The following is a 24,448-nucleotide window of genomic DNA, read 5'->3' on the forward strand; positions in this document are numbered from 1 at the left end:
TAGTTAGTTGGCTTTGTAACCCTGAGCTAAATAAGATATACTTCCTGCACTTACTAAGAAAGTAAACAACAATGGGAAACCATACTTCTGAAAAGGATGCCTTTCAAAAATTAAGTTTGATCTCTTTTTGGACAATAAAGTATGTACTTTTATAAAGAACTGTGCTATTTCAAATGGAAGCTGGGATACTGTTGGAGACTGCTGTTTTCCTCTTTCCAAATGTTAGTCACATGAGGTTGGTCACGGTCCTTCAGTATTTTCAGGATTAAACACTAAACTGTAATTACATTTGACCTCGCAATAGGCATCTCAGGATGGATTTTGTATGAGTACAATGAACCTATACAAATAAGATTAGAAATCATTTAACATCAGACTTTATTTTTCCAACACAACTGAAACAGTTTTATTAAATAAAAGTTTATTGTCTACCGTTTACACTCATGTCGCTGCTGTAAAGTACGACACCATACACAAATTGTAGCATGAATTACTCATTGTTCCCCCACTGAACTACAGACATTGCTCAAGAATTAGATCTTTGCTTTAGGGATTGAAAAAAAAAAAAAAAGAAGTGGGACATAGTATCTTGAAAGAGTATTCTCAAGTGACTTGCTGGAATTCGAAGGCATAGCCAATACGGTCAAACAGCACCAACCGTGCTGTCACTGGGAAGAAACAGGAATGAACACCAGGAAGAGGAGTCGGAAGCAGTGGCTTCCAGTGACAGAGGTTAACACTGAAGCTTGATCGTGCCCATCTGGGCTAAGTGGCTGCTCTGAGAAGGGACAAATAAAAAGGAGGGATGGAGAGGGAGGGTGGGAACATGGGCACTATGTGTTAAAAAAGTATAAAAAGTAATTATATCTAAAATAGATTAGATAGATATAAATGTTCCAGAACTCATTGAATAAGCTCAAAAATACTGGAAAGTGGCAATTTGAACTACACTCATTTTTAAACAAGTGGGGGCAATACTGAGTGCTCTGAACGTTGTGTGCTAACTGACCCACGGCACCATCTCACCGGCACACTGACCACGGCAAGGCCGGTATGCTGGTTTCCAGCATCATGGGCAACACGACATGTACGTTTTTAAATGAATAATGTAAACTTGAGTTTTAAGGCAGCTGGTACTAATGCTGCACACAGGCTTAGCTCGGTGCCCATTTCAGAAATGCGACAGTCAGCACTTGAAAACAAGAAACTGTGAGGGGAGAAAAGGGAACCGGCATTTGACGAAAACAATGTGTCAAAATAGTTTCCCTTTCACACACACACACACACAAAGAAATATTGGAACAGTTAGAAGAACAAAGCACCCATCCCGCCAACCTCTGCCTGTTCCTTAACAAATATTTCGAAATACTGATAAATAATGGTGACTGCAAGCAGAATTCCAGTGCCAGAGCCAATGGCCCCTAGGAAGTCGGCTAACACTGACAGGGCGCCGATGCACAGCCCGCCGAAGGCTGCTGCCGTGGGGATGTACCTACAAGACAAAACCTGGAGTCAGGCCACGGAGGGAAATACAAAAAGGGGCAGCAGTCACAAGCAATAACACGCTTAAGTAGAAACAAACTAATCCACAGGGAACAGTGTGGGGTACTGATGGGTTATACACAGCGGTTACATGTTGATGAAAACTCTGTGATTAAGAGAATGATTTGACTGCCTGATTTCAAGAAACCAGTCAATAGCCAAGACAGGCAATACATGATTTTTTTCTTTTTTTTTTTTTTTGTGAGGAGATCAGCCCTGTGCTAACATCTACCAATCCTCCTCTTTTTTTTGCTGAGGAAGACTGGCCCTGGGCTAACATCCGTGCCCATCTTCCTGCACTTTATATGGGACACTTGCCACAGCATGGCTTGACAAGCAGTGTGTCAGTGCACGCCCAGGATCTGAACCGGCGAACCCCGGGTCACGGCAGCGGAGCGCGCACACTTAACCACTTGCACCACCGGGCCAGCCCCAATACATGATTTTTTTTAATGGGTACCCTTAGCTCCCTCTTGTAGATGAAGAGTAAATTTCAAAATGCTTCATAAATCTCTAATTTATGTGACAAGATTTGGATGATCCTCTTCAATAGTAATTCAACCTTGGCTGCACGTTAGAATCACCAGGAGAACTGTTAAAAATAACAGGATAGTAGGGGGCTGGCCCCGTGGCCTAGTGGTTAAGTTCAGCGCACTCTGCTTCACCAGCCTGGGTTCGGTTCCCAGGCATGGATCTACACCACTCGTCAGCGGCCATACTATGGCTGCAACCCACATACAAAATAGGGGAAGACTGGCACAGGTGTTAGCTCAGGGCTAATCTCCCTCAAGCAAAAAGAAGCTTGGCAACAGATGTTACCTGAGGGCGAATCTTCCTCGCCAAAAAATAATAATAATGGGATTGTATTTAAAATCCTCCAGAAATAAGAAAATAAGATTGGGAAAGATGGTAGATAAAACAAGAGTGGCAGAATGATGCTAACTACTGACACTGGATACAGTTGGGTACATGGAGGTGCACTGTACTACTCTCTGCAATCTAGTCTATGTTCTAAATAAAAAGTTTAAATGAAAATATTAATGCCTTTTCAATCCTAAGAAAAAAGAACAAAGCTGGAGGCATCACAATCCCTGACTTCAAAACATACCACAAAGCAATAGGAATCAAAACAGCATGGTACCGGTATAAAAACAGACACACAGATCAATGGAACAGAATTGAAAGCCCAGAAATAAAACCACACATACACGGACAGCTAATTTTCGACAAAGGAGCTAAGAACATACAATGGAGAAAGCCAAGTCTCTTCAATAAATGGTGTTGGGAAAACTGGACAGCCACATGCAAAAGAATGAAAGTGGACCATCTGCTATCGCCATTCACAAAAATTAACTCAAAATGGATCAAAGACCTGAAGGTGAGACCTGAAACTATAAAACTCATAGAAGAAAATATAGGCAACACACTATTTGACATTGGTCATAAAGGAATCTTTTTGGATGACATGCCTACCCAGACTAGGGAAACTAAAGAAAAAATAAGCAAGTGGGACTTGATCAGATTAAAGAGCTTCTACAAGACAGACAAAACCAGAATCTAGATGAACAGACAACCCACCAGCTGGGAGAAAATATTTGCAAAACATTTATCTGACAAGGGGTTAATCTCCATAATATATAAAGAACTCACACAACTGAACAACAAAAAACAAACAACCCAATCAAAAAATGGGCAGAGGAAATAACAGACACTTCTCCAAAGAAGATATACAGATGGCCAATAGGCACATGAAAAGATGTTCAACATCACTAATCATCAGGGAAATGCAAATCAAAACACCACCAAGATAGCACCTCACACCCGTTAGAATGGCTATAATCACCAAGACAAAAAACAACAAATGTTGGAGAGGGTGGGGAGAAACAGGAACCCTCATACACGGCTGGTGGGAATGCAAACTGGTGCAGCCTCTATGGAAAACGGTATGAAGATTCCTCAAAGAATTAAAAATAGAGATGCCCTCTGATCCAGCCATCCCACTACTGGGAATCTATCCAATGAACCTGAAATCAACAATCCAAAGAGGCTCATGCACCCGTGTTCACTGCAGCAGCATTCACTATAGCCAAGAAGTGCAAGCAACTTAAGTGTCCCTCGACTGATGACTGGATCAAGAAGATGTGGTATATATATACAATGGAATACTACTCAGCCATAAAAAAAGACAAAATGGTCCCATTTGCAACAACATGGATGGGCCTGGAGGGTATTATGTTAAGTGAAATAAGCCAGAAAGAGAAAGGCAAACACTGTATGATCTCACTCATATGTGGAATATAAACCAACACATGGACAGAGAAAACTGGACTGTGGTTACCAGGGGCAATGGGGGTGGGGGGTGGGCACAAGGGGTGAAGGGAGACGTATATATGGTGATGGACAAACAAAAATGTACAACCCAAAATTTCACAGTGTTATAAACTATTAAAACATCAATAAAAAAATTAATGCCTTTTCAACAAATGGTTCTGGAACAATTGGATATCCACATGCAAAAGGAGGAATCTGGAGCCCTGTCTCATGCCAAACACAAAAATAAGCTCAAAGTGGATCACAGGCCTAAATGTAAGAGCTGAGACTCTGACAGGAAAACAAGAACAAATCTTTGTGACTTGGGTTAGGGGATAGTACAACACCAAAAGCGGCACAAAGCTACCAAAGAGAAAACAGGTAAATTGGACTTCATCAAAATTAAAAACCTGTACATCAAAAGACAACATTAAGGAAGTGAAAAAACCCACAGAATGGGACGAAATATTTGCAATTGGTATCCTGACAAGAGACATATCCAAATGAAAAAAAAAATCTCACAACTCAGTAACGAAAAGACAACCCAACTAAAAATGAGCAAAAGATCTGGAGACATTTCTCCAAAGAAGATATACAAATGGCTAATAAACATATGAAAAGATGCTCAACATTACTCATCAGGGAAAAGCAAATCAAACCACGACGAAATACCACTTCATACCCACTAGGGGGCTATAATCAAAAAGTAAAAACTAGTGTTAGCAAGTACGTGCAGCAATTGGAACCTTCACACATTGCTGCTGGGAATACAGAATGGTGCAGCCACTGGGGAAAATAGTTGGGCAGTTCCTCAGCATGTGAAACACCGAGTTACTATATGATCCAACAATTCCACTTCTAGAGAAATGAAAACATACATCCACAAAAAACTTGTAAAAGTATGTTCCTAACAGTGTTATTCATGATAGCCAAAAAGCAGAAACAGCCAAAATTTCCATCAACTGATGAATGGATAAACAAAAGGTGGTATATCTATACAATGGAATATTATTCACAAATAATGGATGCACCCTGAAAACATTGTGCTAAGTGACAGAAGCTATTCACAAAAAATCATATATTATATGATTTCATTCATATGAAATGTCCAGAATAGGCAAATCTATAGAGACAAAGTAAAAAGTGGTTGCCTGGGGCTGGGGGGTGGGAGGGTATGGTAGAAATGGGGAATAAGCAATGGGTACAAGGTTTATTTCTGGTGATGAGAGGGTTTTTAAAATTAGAAGGTAATAATTACACTGAATATACTAAAAAAAATCCCAAAACACTAAACTGTAGACTTCAAATGAGTGAATTACATGGTATGTGAATTATGTCACAATAAAGCTGTTATCAAAAAACTGATACCTGTGATTCACCCCAGACCAAATAAATCACAATTCCTAAAGATGGGATATGAGTATTTTTTTAAAGCTCCCAGGTAATTTTACATGCAGCCAGCCAACAATGAGAACCTTTGACACAGCGTTTAACATTGGGCTGAGCAGTGAAGGGAACACAAGTTCAATTAAAATAATAATTTAGGTGTCAATTTCGATGTGGAGAACAATTCAGTTTTGTGTTAAATTTTTGTTCTTTTGTGTAGAAGAAAAATGCCTCAAATATGAATTCTTAACAAATAAAGAAAAACGTGGCAATAAATGAAAGATTGAAAAACCAAGTACATGTGTATGTACACACACACTCATATCAAGGATTAAATCTAATGGCCTTACCTATTTATTTTGTGTGTGTGTGTGTGTGTGTGTGTGTGAGGAAGATCAGCCCTGAGCTAACATCTGTGCTAATCCTCCTCTTTTTGCTGAGGAAGACCGGCTCTGAGCTAACATCTATTGCCAATCGCCCCCCCCCTTTTTTTTTCTCCCCAAAGCCCCAGTAGATAGTTGTATGTCATAGTTGCACATCCTTCTAGTTGCTGTATGTGGGACGCGGCCTCAGCATGGCCGGAGAAGCGGTGCGTCAGTGCACGCCCGGGATCCGAACCCGGGCCGTAATGGCCTTACCTATTAAGCTCATGAACCATAGAGGTATCTCTGTGGCCCCTCATGACCATTTGCTGTTCTTTAAGCTGTTTAGCTACCTGCCAAAAAAAAAACAAGTTTTAAAATCAAACTCTAACGTTTCCCTGTTTACTCTCTACCAGGTTCTTGTGAAGTGCTTTCCACACACTAATCAGTAAAATAGGAGAACCCTGAAGTGGGCCTGTCGTAGCCTCTCATTCCCATTAAGCCTGAGGCGACAATGCTGCACAACCACACGTTACCATACGTTAAACCAGTGTTTCTCAATCTCTTTATCACCTTCCTAAAGAGAATTAAATACTGAACAATAAGACTTTGTCAGGTTGGGTTGAGCTTTGGAGGGTCACAACCATTGGAAAATCTAAGAATTTTTCACCTTCCGAGAACCAGTTTTCTACCCACTGGGGGTGACATTACCTCATTAAGAATGTATGAATTAAAGTTTAAATTACAAAAGTAATTAGGAATGTATGAATTACCATTTTGACACCTAAAAGTTAAGAATTTTTTTTTATTTTCAAATAAACCAAATACGTACATCTTTGGCTGAAGAACCAGACACCTCTATCCACGTCTTAGAAAAGAATGCACATGATCCCAACATGAAGATGATATAAACCACCACGTGGACAGGATCCTCAAATATGGCACCCATGGACTCAGGAGGAGAAAGATAGTAACAAAGGCCTCCCACCGGGTAGGAACGCGCAGGTCCTCCCCCACTGACGTCCTACAGAACAAGAATGAAGAGGACCAATGTCAATCTGACTGGGCAAGCATACATTTTTATGACTTTTCAGACTCCTTAAAAATTATGACAATGTTTTAAGTTCAAAGCACTGCACCTACAGCTAATTATTCCATATAATTCAAGGATTTACTTTTGTGTCTAATATCTTCACTCCTTCAAAATTATATAGTGAGCATCTATTACATAAAACACCTTGTGAACATATTAACAGAAGAGTGATTTTTTAAAAAACCAAGATTATAATACACCTACAAGAAGAATCTTCCTTCTCTTCCTGAAGATAGGAATATGACTACATTTATAATCAATGTCTGACTACATTTAGAATCCAAGATATTCTGAACTATATGAGTATGCACCATATTCTTTCACTTTAAGTAGTCTACTAAGAATGCAATCAATTGAAATACTGACAGAAGACTAACAACTCACTGCCTAAACTTTATATGATTTGTATATTATATGGAATAGTCTTTTAATAAATATTTATAATGGGATTTTTATGTACACAATTACACATAAGAATTTTTACAGTAACAAAAATGGGAACAGCATGTATTTGCTCACATTAAACAAAGTTTTGGGGTATAAGGGGTGGGAAAGCAATTTTTGGTTGCAATGATTAAAATGTCCGGTTCCTGGGGGCCAGCCCAGTGGCACAAGCGGTTAAGTGTGTGCTCTCTGCTGCGGCGGCCCAGGGTTCGCCGGTTCGGATCCTGGGCGCGCACCAACGCACTGCTTGGCAAGCCATGCTGTGGCGGCGTCCCATATAAAGTGGAGGAAGATGAGCATGGATGTTAGCCCAGGGCCAGTCTTCCTCAGCAAAAAAAGAGGAGGATTGGCAGATGCTAGCACAGGACTGATCTCCTCACAAAAAAAATAAAAATAAAATAAAATAAAATGTCTGGTTCCTGAATTTACAATTTCCAAATGATTCCTTTACTGTACCCCTAGAATCATTAATCCCAAATCAAAAGCACAGTTTATAGACAAATTCAATTTCTCAATAATTCTCTCATTAAAAAGAATCTTAGTTAAGATCACAACACAATCTACATAACCACTGAGTGCATTTATTACTATGAAATTATCACAGTAATAATTACTGCTGGACTATTAGCTCATGAGGGGAGGGACAGCATCCTCCCCTCTTCACAGGTCATCAAATTTCTGTTAAATGAATAGAAAAGGAGTTGTTATGAATAAAGGGAATCCTATTTCCTTCAACTAACATTCAAAAGTTACTGTCTTATCCTGTTAAAACTTAAAAAAAAAATGACCTTCAGTAAAAGCAGAAAGATATGTCACTATAACTTATAATGCAAAAGATAGCAGATTAAGATTAATGCATAATAAGCACCATATTTCAGGAATAATGACTAAAAAATAATATTCTTTGATGGAATACAAATTCTAGAATTACATAATGTGCAAAAGAATAAAGGATTTTAGTCTTTTTTAATAGTATAGTATTAAGGGGGAAAATACTCCTTGATCAGGTGACAGAATTTAAACCCCTCAAAGTTCAATCCTACAATAACTCACACTTCAATGACAACATGGCTAGACTGCTTTAGAAGAAGCTATGATGAAGAAGATCTATAAAAGGCAATCAGAATTTACTGGATTCTATTTCTAGCAACTGTTCTCTCCTCAGTCTAGTAATTACATGCCTGTCTCCAGCCCAGTTAATCACAAACTAGTTTACTGCCATTCAGGCCCTGAAAGATGGAACAGGAGAGGATGGTTTCAGTATTCCATATACTATCAGCAAACAGCTTCTTTAGAAACATTATTCTAGACAACAGTGGAATAAGATTACAAAATAGGGAATCACTTTCATGAGAGCAACTATGATTTTAACCTAAAAGGTCACTCAAATGAGATGTGAAAATGTTCCTAGACAGCAAAATAATAAAAAGTACTTGGCCAATCTTAGTTTTACAACACTTATCAATTCCTCCAAATGATAAACTCTGCTCTTAGGTAAGTGAGTCTGAAAATGTTACAGCAGCTGCTTCAACTGTGGCTCAGCTCTTTCAGTTAAACAAATAACCATGAAATGCAAATCACAATAAATCAGAATACTTGGAGTAAATAACACAGTACTCACAGCCCACTGTCCTAGTAAGTTTACTAAAAAGTTGCCACTAAATCGAACAGACAGCATCTGGGAAATGACATACAGGTTTGACACTAAGGCCGACTGAAGAATAATGGGAATGTTCGAGGTATAGAAGAGCTTGATGGGATAGCTACTATACTGTCCTCGATACCGGGCTGACTTGATGGGCAAGTCGACACGAAACCCCTAAAAAATGGAAATTGAGAGTAAGTAAGAGGAAGTGTACACATCAAGTAAGTACAGATGAGAGGCAAAACAATAGCAGAAGGGAGTATGAAAAGATAATGCTAACAGAATGTTCCCTTCCACACAGAGCGAGAAGTAGAAATGCTTTTTTATTTCATATCCACTAATATTTTACACCTTAGAGTCTAAAGAATGGAATTATTTGCTTGAGTAGATTTTGAAACATTGACTTGTTAGATACTAACATTTCAAATGGCATTCTCCTCAGAGCAAAATAAAAATCCACATCCCACTTACACCAGTGAAGAACGTATACTTACCTGAAAATATATAACAACAGCAAACACAAAGACTGTGGCAATGAGGTTCATGAGATTGGGTAAGTTCTGACGATAGAAAGCCTCCCTTAAAGCACGGACTTTGTCTGTCCTGGTGGCCAGTAAATGAAAGAGGGCGATGACTGCACCCTCAAACTCAGTACCTGATAAATCAAGACAGAAATTAACTGTAGACTCATCACCCAAAGTCATCCCAAAGGTCAGAACAACTAATCCTGAAACTCCAGTACACGGCAGAAGGTATGAGTCAAAATCATTCATCAATGTTAACTTTATGATACAGCCATGTGTGGAGCTTCTAAAAATATTTAGTTCATTGAGGCAAATCTATCTTTTTTGCATAAATCCGAAGTTTTCTCAAGAGACTATTCTTGATGAAAACAGCCAAAGCGGAATAAACCAAAGCAAATATTTAGTTCATAATTATTTGCCTCTCCTTTACTTCAGGGGAAGGAAACGAGTATTTTTAGGAGGGAAAAAGCAGCAGCAAAGCAGAATAAAGACGTCAGAATCAAAAGCTCTATGTTGCTCAGTCTCCCAAGCTTGCCATTAAGTTTATTTTACCAAGAACATTAATAAACCATCATTGCTCTTTTCTTAAGGCCGGGATCAGCTTAGATGTTAACCATTCCGAATCTGGGATGGCATCTGAGAGAAGTGGAGCTGGGCACAGGGAAAGACAGAATGAAATATTTCAAAATTTAGGTGCTATTACAAAGCCAAGGAGAACAGCGCTCCCTGATGATACAATCAATAACAGTTTTTTTCATCTGAAAAATCTGAATCCAGTACCTTTTTATCCCCCTAGGAATGCTGAAATCGGTCAATTCAGTGAGTTCTGCGGTAATGGCTTAAGCAAATAAAATTTTTAAAATCTGCTTGCAGCCACTGAAATTTTAAATAAGCAGTGGCTACAATTTAGATAGTATTCTTTTTTGAAGTAATATTTCATACTCCACAAATCTCTGCTCATGAACTGTGCACAGTCAGCATCAGGTGCCCGGGGACAGCCAACCAGGACGTCTCTAGGCACGAACTGCTCCATGACGTATACTTCTCAGCACACATCCAGCCAAACGCGTGCAGGTGCAGGCACGGTGCGATGTACCTCTGCCAGTGTTAATAGTAGTGGGACTAAAGGCCTTCCAGACAATGGTCTCACAGATGTTGGTGGCAATAAAGAGGGAAATACCAGACCCCAAGCCGTAACCCTTCTGTAGCAGCTCATCTAACAGCAGCACAATCAAACCAGCAACAAACAACTGTGGGGAAAGAAATGCAAGTAAGCTGAAGCAAGAATAAACTCGAGAAAGGGGAAGATGAACACCATTGACTACTTTCAAAGGATGGGCATTTTTAATATTAAAACCTCATTGTTGCAATATCACTATTACGACTCTGCACCTTATAACCCGTTTCAGTTTAGTCAGAAGCCAGTTCTGCAAATCAGAAGTTTGGAAATACTGTCACATCATAAAGCAGACATTTCAACTTTAAAGTGTGTTTATATACACCATCTGAATAGTTTCTCTTACAATGTTTAAATTAGGCCTGTTGAAAAGCACACTAAAACAGAAATGTTCACAGTTGTAGAATTTATGACAGCAAAAACTGAAAACACTCCAAATAGCTCTCAGGAAGTGCAAGGCGACATGAATTACGGTGCAATAACAAGATGCACCTGTACACCGCCACTAAAGGAAAGCATGGGACTGTGTTAAAGCATTTTTTAAAGTATTATGTGTAACATTTTATATATGTACATTACATATAATAGATAAGTCAAAAAGTAGAGCATAAATTAATGTGTACACAGATTATAACAATGTAAAAATGCATTCTGTACATATAGTGACAAAGACTGAAAGTAAATTTGAAGACAATTAAGGGTTCACCAGATTCTTAAGCACACGATTTTTTTAAAAATGAAAGCATACTAACTTTAACTTATGTGAAATTGAAAATTCTTAATTTTCCTGTTGGAGAAGACGTTTCTGTAAAAGCATGCATCAATTAAGAATAATCTAGAGCCTTGTAAGGGACCTCCTCGGTCATCTGACTCCTCCCACCTCAGTAACCTCACCAAGAGGGGAAGAAAATAAGCTTCCATGCCCCCGATCTCACACCTGTCCCCATAAAGACCCCTCCTACAGCAGCGAGGAAACTCCTCTTCCACTCCTCCCAGCTCTGAAGCCTCCCACCCGCATGACTGACTCCGTTCTCCTGATGTCCCGTCAGAAGAGAGCAAACCAACCACAGTACACCGTGTCGAGGGTGCTTACCATACACAGTGGTTTGTTTCCTTAACTGTCAGTTTAATGGTTGTATACAGCCTAACTTGTCTATGTACAATCTTTCAGTTTGACTTCCACTGGACTGGAAATATGGTACAATTCTCAAAATTACTAACACAGCTCATGAATCCTTACTGTTTGAAAACCAAGTTTAACATTTTGATAAGATAAAAGAGAAGTTAACACTTAACTACTGAGATGTAATTTTGACCACAATTATGTAATAAGTAAATAAATACTCCCAATCATAAATACAGAACCAACCCTCTGCAGGGAATAACAGCTGTCCACAAACCATCAGCCCGCCAGAAAGTAGGATCCTTGGCTTCTGAGTAAATGACCTGTCCAGTCACACGGACAACTCGGAAACAACTGTAATTCTCCAACTCCCCTGTTCAGACCAATGTCCACCAGACTGCAGGGTGATTCACGTATATCCTGTGAAAATCAAACTCACGTTTTTCTAATTGGGGAAAGGAATTATAGAGAAACCTAAATGAGAAACAGTCTCTATAATTACAGAAATAAGATAAAAAGATAGTAAAAAGCATGCATGCCTATGAGGGGAAGGAGAAACCAAGAAGTCACAGCATCTCACTGACTGAAGCTGTGGTAACAACTGAAAACTAACTGCACGCTCTTGTAGAACGCACAATACATATGAATCTCTCAAGTAGGTATAAAAACAACACTTTACATTTCAACCCTGCACGTGCGTGCACACACAACTTAGTTTGACAAGACAATTTTACTACATGCCATGCACACTGATATTTTCTAATTTTTTTTAATCAAGATCCACTACTTAGATTTCAAAATTCGATAGCTGAAAGACACTGACCACGTGAATGAAACGAGAATGATTAAGGTGAGAAATACCTTACATGACAGCATGCAGTTTTCAAAACCTATGTTTCTAGGTGAAAACACACTGATCCAATCATATCTCTTCAGCATATCCACACATTTTCAAAGTTAGCAATGCCTTAAACAAGACGCAAATGGGTCACTACTCACCTATGATCAAACACGACAAATTTCTCTACACATTAACACCAGAGGAACTAACCACAAGACAAATATTTGTACACCAGAATTTATATAAACAAATTAGTATATATCTACTTTATTCGTTTCATTCCTAGAATATAACTATTCCTTGATTTCTGATACTGAAAAAAAATTAAAATAGCTTAACTCCACTTTATGTCATTTCATAAGTTCATAACTGACTCTATAAGAAGTCAGTGCTTTATCTAACTAACCCAGACTGGTTAGCTGAGGTTCCCTGATAATCTAAATATACGCTTACTAAAATACTAGAAAAATTTTAATGATGCATAATGTTCTAAGAGCTAGATGCCAATTCTGAGGGTTTTTTAAAAACCAGGGTTATTCTAAACTACAGGTTGCATAAAGCAAATGCTATAAAGAAACAAAATAAGGCAAAAATTGGTATATCAGTATCCTCAACAATGCCAAAAGCAAGCGCAGAGATCCTAAGCAGTTTTCAGAGGATCTTCTCTCCCCATCCACCGCAACATGTCTTCCTCTAATTCCCAAGGGTAATAAATTTGCCAACCAAGTGTTTTTTAAATGGAGAAATAACGACATGCTATTCTTTAATGAAATGTACCTTATAACAAATGGGAACCCACTGGAGCTCAGAAAACTACCAAAGACCCTGATAATCCATTAAAAATTCCTCGCTGGTCAAAAGACAAAATATTTCCATCTCATTAGAAAAGCCCTCCCTTGGGGCCGGCCCCATGGCTTGGCAGTTAAGTGCACGTGCTCCACTGCTGGCAGCCCGAGTTCGGATCCCGGGCGCGCACCGACGCACCGCTTCTCCAGCCATGCTGAGGCCGCGTCCCACATGCAGCAACTAGAAGGATGTGCAGCTATGACATACAACTATCTACTGGGGCTTTGGGGGGGAAATAAATAAATAAATAAAATCTTAAAAAAAAAAAAGAAAACCCCTCCCTATTGTTAATAATGCCAATAAATACTTAAATAATCTAACTCTCCTTGTTCTGAATTACACTCACTAAACAATCTTATTATTATGATTTGCTGCCTATATAAGGTTTCTTATAAAAAAAGAATGGTCAACCACTCCAGTCAGAAACAGTCATTATTTCTTCTCTCTCTCTCTCTCTATATATATATATATAAATAAACTGGTATTTTAGTTTTATTTAAAAATACTTTCTTGATCTTGATCCTTTTGACCGTTAAAAATAATTTCCTAAATTCATCCTAATTTCAAAGAGTGAACAAGAGCAGGCACTTCCAAGAGAACCAGGACTCTAGCTGCTCAGTGTTTAACTTAAGCAAACTTCTTTTCAAAACCCAATAAATAACTATTATATACTTAAGTACAATCCATTCTTGGGTAACTTCTCAATGATATTTAAGGATGGTACATTAGAGAAATATCTTCCAAACTTACACACTTTAAGACATTTAGTAGAGGGATAAGTATGTTGGGCCTTTAAAAATTCCATTCCAGGGGCCCGCCCAGTGGCATAGTGGTTAAGTTCATACGTCTCGCTGCGGCAGCCCGGGGTTCGAGGGTTTGGATCCCGGGCACACACTGACACACCGCTTGTAGAGCCATGCCGTGGCGGCGTTCCATATAAAGTAGAGGAAGATGGGCACGGATGTTAGCCCAGGGCCAATCTTCCTCTGCAAAAAGAGGAGGATTGGCAACAGATGTTATCTCAGGGCTAATCTTCCTCACACACAAAAAAACAAATTCCATTTCAAAGTTTCCATTTTAAAAATCCGTGGAATAGGGGCCAGCCCAGTGGCGCAGGCGGTTAAGTGCACGTGCTCTGCTGCGGCGGCCTGGGGTTCACCGGTCCGGATCCCAGGCACACACCGATGCACCACTTGTTGAGCCATGCTGTGGCGGCGTCCCATATAAAGTAGAGGAAGATGGGCACGGATGTTAGCCCAGGGCCAGTCTTCCTCGGCAAAAAAGAGGAGCATTGGCATCGGACGTTAGCTCAGGGCTGGTCCTCCTCACACACACACACAAAAAAATCCATGGAATATATGTATGTGTATTTATATGGTATTTCACGTACTGTAAGATTATTTGTAATGCCATTATTTTGTGTACCACTAAGAAAGAAAAACATACTACCAATTAAACTATGACAACTTATTCAAAGAATTTTTATTTTCTACTTATAAAAAAGGTTATTTTAGACTTAGACATAGATGTTTATCACCTGGCTCGCTCTTTCTGTGCCTTTGTGTGAATACAAGAGCTTTTCATTTCAAGAACAAATCACAGCAGATTTTTGGAAGACATTTTAAACAGCAATTAAACTCAAATGCATGTTATATCAACAATGCATATACCCAACTGACGTAATGACAATATGAACAGCTACGACCAAGGTGACACACACATACAGGCAATGACTACTATCATGACTGCCGCCCGGCTGACAGCAACTCTAAGACACTATCAACTGTGAGAAAACATGCTGACTCCAGAGACATCAAAATGTGAAAAATGTGCACTTAGAATCAGTGAGATACAGTTGATCCATAATTCTTATATTACACAGCTATGAGGCTATTACAATAAATTTTAAATTTTTACATCAACACAATTTGTACGTCACTTCAATAATCAAAATGCTATAACTAAATAAAATAATTCAAAAGTAAGAAAACGAATATATCGATCACCTAGAGAATTGTCAGAAAAGAAAAAAGGGATCAAACCGTTTTGCTATCTGCATATGAAAAACTGGAGCTCTTACCTGAATGATGATCAGGAGACAGATTCCAGCGCCCATTTCAGCAGGATCCCCGTACATGCCCGTCATGACGTACACAATGGCTTGCCCAATGGTAATGATCATGCCAAATACTGACAAAAATTAGGGAAAAAAGAGTACGTGCTTACAACCAGAGACAAAAAAGACTAGGAAAATCTCTTTTCAAAAAATAACTTTTCAAAAATTACAAAAAAACCACAAAATTCTCAAATTTGGAAAAGGCTCTTTAACTGTGTTAATGCTCACGTTTCTGGGCTCCATTGAACAGGGCTCTATCTTTGGGTGTATCTCCAACCTCAATGATTTTGGCTCCAGCTAACAGCTGCATGATCAGCCCAGACGTTACAATTGGGGAGATACCCAATTCCATTAACGTTCCTGTAAAGGAAGCGGAAAGAAGTAAATAATCTTTACTGTACCCAATGCAGATTAATTTAGAAGCATCTCAGTCCGCAATTACATCTATTGAAATACATGCTTAAATGTCAACAAGCAAACTTTCATTCCTTAGACATCAATTGCTAAAAAAAAATCTCATTTAACACAGCCTTGCAACAATGCATTGAATCAAAATTACTATAAATACTACAAAAACGTAAATTTCTGTAAATTCTAAACTTAAAATGTTAAAGAAATTCTTTGAAGAATATCTTTCAAGATTAATGTCCAAATCATTATTTTTAAAGCTTACACTAAACATTTTAATGCAAAATAAAAAAATTACATGCGAAGCCCAAAAGTTAAATACCAATAAAAATATTTAAGAATATTTGTGACTTTTTTAACTCAAAATCTAAAATTACACAGAAAAGTCATCTAAATCAATGTTGTAGAATATTTAGTGGTATAAAAGTGTTAATGACACAGTGGGTAGGCAAAAAAAATTGGAAAATAGTAAGTACAGTCTGATTTCATTTAATATTTAAGTGGAAAAATAGTTTTCCTATTATTTTAGTCTAGTTGTTAAGATGTTTATATTGTTATTTTTACCCAGTGGGATTATGGACGATTTTTATTTTCTTTTTTTTGCCTCTCTCTACTAAGCTTTTCTTTACAGAAAATATATATTTCATTTACAGTGAAAAATAAGAAAACCATAAATGCCAATGTGTAAGGTAACATGTAGAACAAAGTACTTCTACATGGTCAAGACTGTGTTTCCATGGGTCATTCTGTCACATCACAACCTTAAATCCTGGATTTTATAAGTGCTGAAAAAGTGCCCTTAGTATGAGAAAAGACTCCATCTTAGGAGGATTCTTCATGTCTCCTCAGATACTTCTTCAATACTGAGAGAGAAAAACATTTCTTATCATTAAAACCAGTAAGTAGGTAGGTTAGTAGATAGATTTTTTTTTTTAAGTCAAATCACCAAAATTTATAACTGTCAAATGGATCTAGTCCAAAAATAAATCCAACCAAGCTTTAACAAAAATTTCATACAGTAAACATGGCACCTCAAATCTGTAGGGAAAAGAAGGATAAATGGACCTTGGCAAATGACTATCCATTTATAGAAAATGAAGCCTAGATTCCTTACCTCATGCCTTACATCAAAATAAAGGCTGAATGCATAGAAAATTTAACTATAAAAGACAAACGACAAAAGTACTAGAAGTGAGTATGTTTATAATCTTGGAAAAGAAAAAGCCTTTCTAATAAGCATGACAAAAAACCTAGAAGCCACAATGAAAAAGATGGAAGATATGATTAGATACAACTATGAAACTTCCATGTGGCAAAAGACAGCATAATAATTAAAAGGAAAACATTCAAACACCAATGACAAAGAGCTTGTATCTCTCATACGCAAAGAGTTCTTACAAATCAATTCAAAATTTGACAAACCAATAGAAAAGATATGAGAGAGATATGGCATGGCTGGCCACACTGACCTCCTCAATGTTCGTCAAACACGTCAAGCACACTCGCACCTCACGGCCTTTGCACCTGCTATTCCCTAGAATGTCCCTCCTCCATATCTTCCCACGGCTTTCTCTCTCATGTCCTGCAGGTCTCTGCTCAAATGTCCCTCCCGACTCCCAAAATATACTTCATGTAGAATCTAGCTCTCCAAATAGACTAATATAAACTCCATGACAATAGAGACATTGTCTTGACCACTGCTCTAATCTCAGCACCTAGCACAAAGCTCGGGACATAGTAAGAACAATAAATATCTGCTAAATGAATGAGTCAACAAATCATGGCATATCCATATAATGGAACAGTATATGACCATTAAATGAAATAGCTCATCCAAGATATTAAGAAAACACACCAAGTAGCAGAATAGTTATATACTATACCTTATTTTTTAATTAAAAAAAAAGTATATAGGGGCCAGCCTGGTGGCGTAGCAGTTAAGTGTGCGCGCTCCACTTTGGCAGCCCAGGGGTCGCAGGTTTGGATCCCGGGCACCGACACACACACCACTTATCAAGCCATGCTGTGCTGGCATCCCACATATACAGTAGTGAAAGATGGGCACGGATGTTATCCCAGGGCAATCTTCCTCAGCAAAAAGAGGAGGATTGGCTATGGATGTTAGCTCAGGGCTAATCTTCCTCACCAAAAAAAAAAAAAAAAAGCATATAAATTTATATATGTGAATGTATACGCAGAGAAAAGGCCTGGATGGATATTCACCAATCTATTACCTTCCCAGGAGTTATTCCTGAGAAAACTTTTATTTTCAGCTTTATCTAAATCTGTATATAAATGTTGGTGCATTTTTAATAATAAACCAATACCACTCTTCTAATTAAAAAAATTACCAAAAAAATCCTCCCATGATCCAGCCTCTGCCTATCTCTTTAGCCTCATGACCAGCACCCCCACCCCAAATTTCCCAGACTGCACCACGCTGCCTTACGCACGCGTGCTCTGCTCAGGCTTCCCTCTCCCAGGGGTCCACAGGCTAAACTGCAATTCAAAAGCTCTTCCAGCATCACCTCCTCTGACACCGCAGATCAAGGTCTTTCAGTCCCATGAAAAACCCAAGGACAGACTTCAGAGGGCCCAGGAATCTCCTGAGATTTTATGCAAAATCTATGTGTATGAGTGTACATGCATTTTTGTTGGGAGACTATACATACATTAGATTCTCAAAGAAAACACGGCCCATAAAACGATGGAGAACCAAAGTTCCCGACAGTGCTAAGCACTCCATTCTCTGTTGTACTCCATCTCTGTACATGTTTCTACTATTACAATAAATACACAGTCTTGTAATTATTTATATATTGGTCTTTTCTAGGCAATAAGTTTCTTTTACCATATCCTCTCCCTCCCTGCAGACATCAAAAAATAGTCATTTCCACATTTTCAGATCTATGTGATGTCAGTACTAGCATGGAAGCAAAAGAAAAGAAGTACATACCTCTGTTGGATGCAAGAATAACTCTCATCCAGTAGAAAGGATCTGCAGAATCTGATGACATGATTCCAAACAGTGGTATCTACAATATTACATAAAATGTTTTACAAACATGCATTATATAAATTAAGCTTGAACTTAACTTATAATGTATTCTCTTAATATTTGCAATACATAAAAAAACCACTACTGGGGCCGGCCGGGTGGCACAAGCAGTTAAGTGTGCGCGCTCCGCTGCGGTGGCCTGGGGTTCGCCGGTCCAGATCCCGGGCGCACACCAATGCACCTCTTGTTAAGCCATGCTGTGGTGGCGTCTCATATAAAGAGGAGGAAGGGCACGGATGTTAGCCCAGGGCCAGTATTCCTCAGCAAAAAGAGGAGGATTGGCAGATGTTAGCAAAGAGCCGATCTTCCTCACACACACAAAAAAACCACTACCTATGTTCTAAAACAAAACAGGCATAACTTAAAGGTAAAGTTCTTTAATGAAAATAAAAATAACAGAAATCACTAGTTACAGCATTTCACTAGTAAATATTCCTATGAGCATGGAGATTTATTGCACAATGTGCATGTACTTAACCCTACTGAACTGGACACTTAAAAAGATGGTAAATTTTATGTTATGTGTTTTTTACAATTAAAAAAAATACTCCTATCAGCAAATTTTAGGATATACCTACCTAGTCATAGAATAATTTTGCAAAGTTAAGGGTACTGCTGACAGCCAAGGTCACATTCCAAATGTAAGACTGAAGATAACATATACAGTGGAATATTATGCAGACACTAAAAATTATACTTATGAAGTCTGTAACAGCGTGAAGAAGTGCTTACGCTGTAATATTAAGTATAAAACAGTGGTTCTCAAGCTGGGGCAATTTTGTCCCCCAGGGGATATTTGGCAACATCTGAAGACATTTTTGGTGGTCACAACTTGAGGGCAGATGCTACTGGCATCTAGTGGGTAGAGGTCAGGGATGCTGAACACCCTACAATGCACAGGACAGCTCCCACAACAAAGAACTACCCGGCCTGAAATTCAGTGCCATTGTTGAGAAGCCCTGGTATAAAAAGACTAGTACAGAATTACATAAAGTTCAGTGCTGTAAAAATATGTATAGAAAACAAAAATAGGTATAAATATTTTTTAAAATCTTGAAGAGTGATTATCTGTAGGTGGTGGGATTATGGTTGACTTTTTCTTTTTTATTCTTTTCAGTATTTATCAAATTCTCTTTAATGAGCATATATTACTTTTTAATCAGGAAAAAAAAACCTGAACTTAAGAATGCTTCCTATTCTATGACCCATGTTTAGGCCATACCCCTCCCTCACCATGCAGGGATCAGACACAAAGAAAAATACATTTCCAATTTCAAAAACCTCTGTATGAAGCCGATTTAAAAAGAAAAAAAGTTCCACAAGATGCTGCCGGCAATTTTAAACAACCCATCTGGTCAACCTAAACCTCTCTGGACATCTGAATTGATTAGCTGGGTGGCAAAACCGGTGAAGCAAGAAGCATGAATATTTTATGTGCACCCTATAGCTACAGACCCTCTTCAGCTAAAGCGAGAGATGGGGAGGAAGCAAGTTATTGTATAAAAACCAATTCACACTACAGGATAGTCCATACCACAATATTCCCTAAGCGGGAGAGACGTCAGTCCGTCAAATTACTCTGCTTAATTGTGCATGACAGAGACAGCCATTACCTCCACAATTAGATGCTTTGTGGGATACTAAACAGGAATAAGTCAGTCGACCTCCCCTAACTAATGGTATTCCCTCCTTTCCTGTACTCAACAGAATTATTACTATTATCAGTGTCTAACTTTATTCCTCTTAGTAAATTCCATAGCTACAGGATCACATACAACAACAGCTGGGCAGCAACAGCAGCTATTTGCTATGACTCTGTCACAGTTGCAGAGTTCCAGACTTTTTTATTATATTACCTACAATAAACGGTTTCAACTTGACAAACCACAGTATAGTACTTCAGAGAAACAAGTATCCCATGGTTTAATGGAAACTCTGAACCAATCAGATGGACAAATAGAGAATTAGCACTAGGGATTTCCAAGGGCAGTGGGAACTGATAACCAAGTAAGAAATTTCTGGGCTAAGATGGCAAGCTGCAATTAAGTTACAGAATTTCTCTTCCCAATACATAAGAAAACACAATTTTTAAAACATGTAAAATTGTGTTAAAAATAATAAAGGAAACCTCAACTAAAATTGGTGTTGAGAAGGCCTGTAGAGGGAGTTCTCATGCCCTACCACTCCTGGTCAATTACTGACCCCAAAGGAAAGAGGGGTACCTTGCATTTCCAAACACGGGGTGCAACTACTTTAATACTCCAGCGGGAGAACAGAAGGCTTCTTTCTTGCTCAGCAACAAGCCCAGCCAATGGAAAACGTCACAGCTCAGTCAATGAACTCAACTCATCACTTGAACTTTTACTTTCCTCCAATGAACTTTCATTTTTTTCTTTGCTGATGACTTCCTTTCCTTGTCCCGCCCTCCTTACTATAAAAGCCATCCATGTTGTGCAATCCCTTGGAGTATCTCTCTGCTTGCCAGATGAGATACTGCCTGATTCAGAAATCGTTTAATAAAACCAATTAGATCCTCAAATTTACTGAGGTGAATTTTGTTTTTTAACAATAGTAAAAGCTAACATGAATGAAAAAAGCTAAGGAAAAGCAAAAAAAAAAAAAAAAAAAGAACCCATAAAGCAGTCTAACAAAAAGAGGGATCACGAACTTGAAGCACTGGTGGTCATGGGGAAGAGAAAACAACAGACAACTGAGGAGTAGAGAGACTCAGCACAAAGCTGCTCCAACCATCACAATGGGAAGGCAACAGAATCTTCAGAATTCCCAAAACATTCCACACCTAGAGAAGAGCAGGCTGCACAAACAACCTTATCTTTTTGCCTCCTTTGGCTAGGAGGGAGTAGAAACAGCAGCTGAGAAGAAATGGATGAGAAAAGTGAGCAATGGGGCTCTTGCTAGTGCAAGTGACACTCACAGGACTATACTCAATTGGGAACTGGACAACGATCTGAAGTCAGGAATGGAATAGAGCCCTCCTCAGTCAGGTGATGAGAACCCTCACAAGACATTTAAAAAAAATCTAAGAAGAAAGAGAGAGCAGAGCCCAGGCAGCAGTTAACTGCACTCATCTCAGCTTATCTCACCTCCCGCCATTCCCTTGAGCTAAAGAAAACTGGGTAGAACAGGAGACCCCAAACCCTTAAACTGTGGTTGGGAGGGGAAAATAAACCTGTTTGAGATTCAGTTGCAAGAGAATCAAGAAATGACCAGCACTGGGCAGAAGTGCCTAAGCATGAGGAAGACAAAAGACATAGTTTAGCAACTACGTAAACATATTATAGAAAAAAAAGTAAAGTAACATAAAATGCACAAATTAATTTACTGCATCAAACAGTCATAAGAAATGTCACACTTTTCTTTGACTGATGTTTCTTCTTGGCTTCTTGGGTTCTAGTTACAAAGCTTGAAGTATTTACTATCTAGCCATTTACAGCAAAATGTTTGCTGACTCTTGGATTAGAAGATTCAATATTGTCAAGGTGGTTAATTCTCTCTAAATTGATCTACAAATTCAAAGCAATACAAATCATAATCCCAGCAGGCTTTCTTATAGAAACCAACAAGCTGATTCTAAAATTTATATGGAAATATAAAGACCCTAGAATAACCAAAACCATTTTGAAAAGAAAGAACAAAGTTGGAAGACTTTTACGTCCTGATTACATGACTTAGTATAAAGCTACAATAATCAAAACAGTGGGGCTTACCATAACGATAGAATCTAGATCAATGCAACAGAACAGAGAGTACAGAAACAGATCCACGCTTATATGGTTAACTAATTTTCAACAAAGATGCCAAGGTAATTCAATAGAGAATGGATAGCCTTTTCAACAACTGGCTATCTATATAGAAAAAAATGAACCCCAACCTTACCTCATGCCATACACAAAAATTAACTTGGAACAGACCACAGACCAAAACATACAAGCCAAAACTGTAAAATATTTAGAAGAACACAGGAGAAACTCTTCACAATCTTATAACAGGCAGAAATTTCTTAGATAGGAAACAAAAACTACGAGCCATCAGAGAAAAAGATAAACTGAACTTCATCAAAATTAAAAACTTCTGCTCTTTAAAGATACTGTTAAGAAAATGAAAAAGCATGTCATAGACTAGGAGAAAATATTCGTAATACATATATCTGAGAAAGGACCTGTATCCAGAAAATATAAAAAAGTGCATATAATTCAATAATGAGACAATAATGCAATTTTTTTAATGGACAAAAGATTTGAAAAGACACTTTACAAAAGATAAATACCCAGTAAGTACATGAAAAAGTTGCTCAATATCACTTGCCAGGGAAATGCAAGTTAAAACTTCAATATCATTTATCAGGGCAATGCAAATTAAAACCACACCCAATAGAATGGCTAATATTAAAATGCTCAACAATACCAAGAGTAGGCAAGGATGCAGAGCAACTGGAACTCCTATACATAGCTCGTGGGAATATAAAATGGGGTGACAACTTGGAAGAGAGTTTGACAATTTCTTACAAAGTGGAACATATATTTACCATACAACCCAGCAATTCTACTCCTAGGTATTCACCCAAGAGAAATGGAAACAAATATCCACAGAAAGTCTTGTACAGGAATGTTCACAGCAACTTTTTGTTATAGCCAAAATCTGGAAACAACCCAGATGTCCAACAAGTGAAGACATGAACAAACTGTGATACAGTCATACAGTAGAACACTACTCAGAAATAAAAAGTGATGAATTACTGCTATACCAACAACATGGATGAATCTCAAACAGCTGGTGATGCAGATGTCAGACACTAAGGAGTAATACTCTATGATTCCATTCATATGAAACTCTAGAAAAGATAAACTAAAGGAACAGAAGGCAGATCAGTGGTTGCCTGGGACCGGGGGTGAGGTGGAGATTGACTAAGAAAGAGTACAGGGAACTTTCTAGAGTGACAGAAATGTTCTATATCCACTGAGGTAGTAGGGACATGGGTGTATACATGTGTCAAAATGCTTCAAAATGTACACTTAAAAAATGGGTGTATTTTACCATACATACGTTATACCTTCATAAAGTTGATTTTTATGTTAACGGAGGAAAAGGCAATTTCCAAGGTGTTACAAGTAGATGGTAGGAATATGAATGATTGTTCTTTTCTTCTCTGTATTTTTTAAAAGTTCTCTCTCCCTGACCACCAAAAACAATTTTAAACTAAGTACAGTCATAAATATTTTAATGATCAAATCATGATTTCACTTTTCAAAAAAGTATATTTGGCTTTTTCCCAGATTATGGACTTAAACTGTTCTACTGCTTCCTAATACAATTTTTTTAAACTTCCTTAGATGTATTTCGATAGCTTTTCAAAATCCTCAAAAAACTTTCATCTAAATTATCTAAGTTAATTCTCACAACAACCCTGTGACATGGACAGGTCACATTTTATTGTTTTACGAATTTAATCTCTGCAAAATTTTATTAAAAAGTATCACTGAATTTTATTAATTTATAAACACAGTATATCCCTGGGATTCTAGAATTTGACTTTTTGGGATTTTTAAATTAAT

At 38.1% G+C, this 24,448-nt stretch overlaps 1 protein-coding gene across 2 annotated transcripts in view; it reads right to left on the bottom strand.

The window, feature by feature from the left end:
• Positions 1–361: 361 nt before the first annotated feature.
• Positions 362–24,448, bottom strand: part of SEC61A2 (SEC61 translocon subunit alpha 2) — a 213,892-nt gene continuing 189,805 nt past the window's right edge. For both annotated transcript variants that reach the window (XM_087420825.1, XM_087420824.1), the window contains 9 exons: positions 18,774–18,852; positions 15,638–15,769; positions 15,374–15,483; positions 10,403–10,556; positions 9,277–9,437; positions 8,759–8,956; positions 6,433–6,624; positions 5,877–5,953; positions 362–1,492 (listed from right to left, as the gene is read on the bottom strand). In XM_087420825.1, the coding sequence (XP_087276951.1) occupies positions 1,306–1,492; positions 5,877–5,953; positions 6,433–6,624; positions 8,759–8,956; positions 9,277–9,437; positions 10,403–10,556; positions 15,374–15,483; positions 15,638–15,769; positions 18,774–18,834 (1,272 nt within the window). In that variant the 5' untranslated portion in view covers positions 18,835–18,852 and the 3' untranslated portion in view covers positions 362–1,305. The remainder of the gene's footprint in view (positions 1,493–5,876; positions 5,954–6,432; positions 6,625–8,758; positions 8,957–9,276; positions 9,438–10,402; positions 10,557–15,373; positions 15,484–15,637; positions 15,770–18,773; positions 18,853–24,448) is intronic.

Source organism: Ceratotherium simum, chromosome 32 (genome assembly GCF_057802395.1).
Source record: "Ceratotherium simum simum isolate JZ-2026a chromosome 32, ASM5780239v1, whole genome shotgun sequence".
Classification (NCBI taxonomy): domain Eukaryota; kingdom Metazoa; phylum Chordata; class Mammalia; order Perissodactyla; family Rhinocerotidae; genus Ceratotherium; species Ceratotherium simum.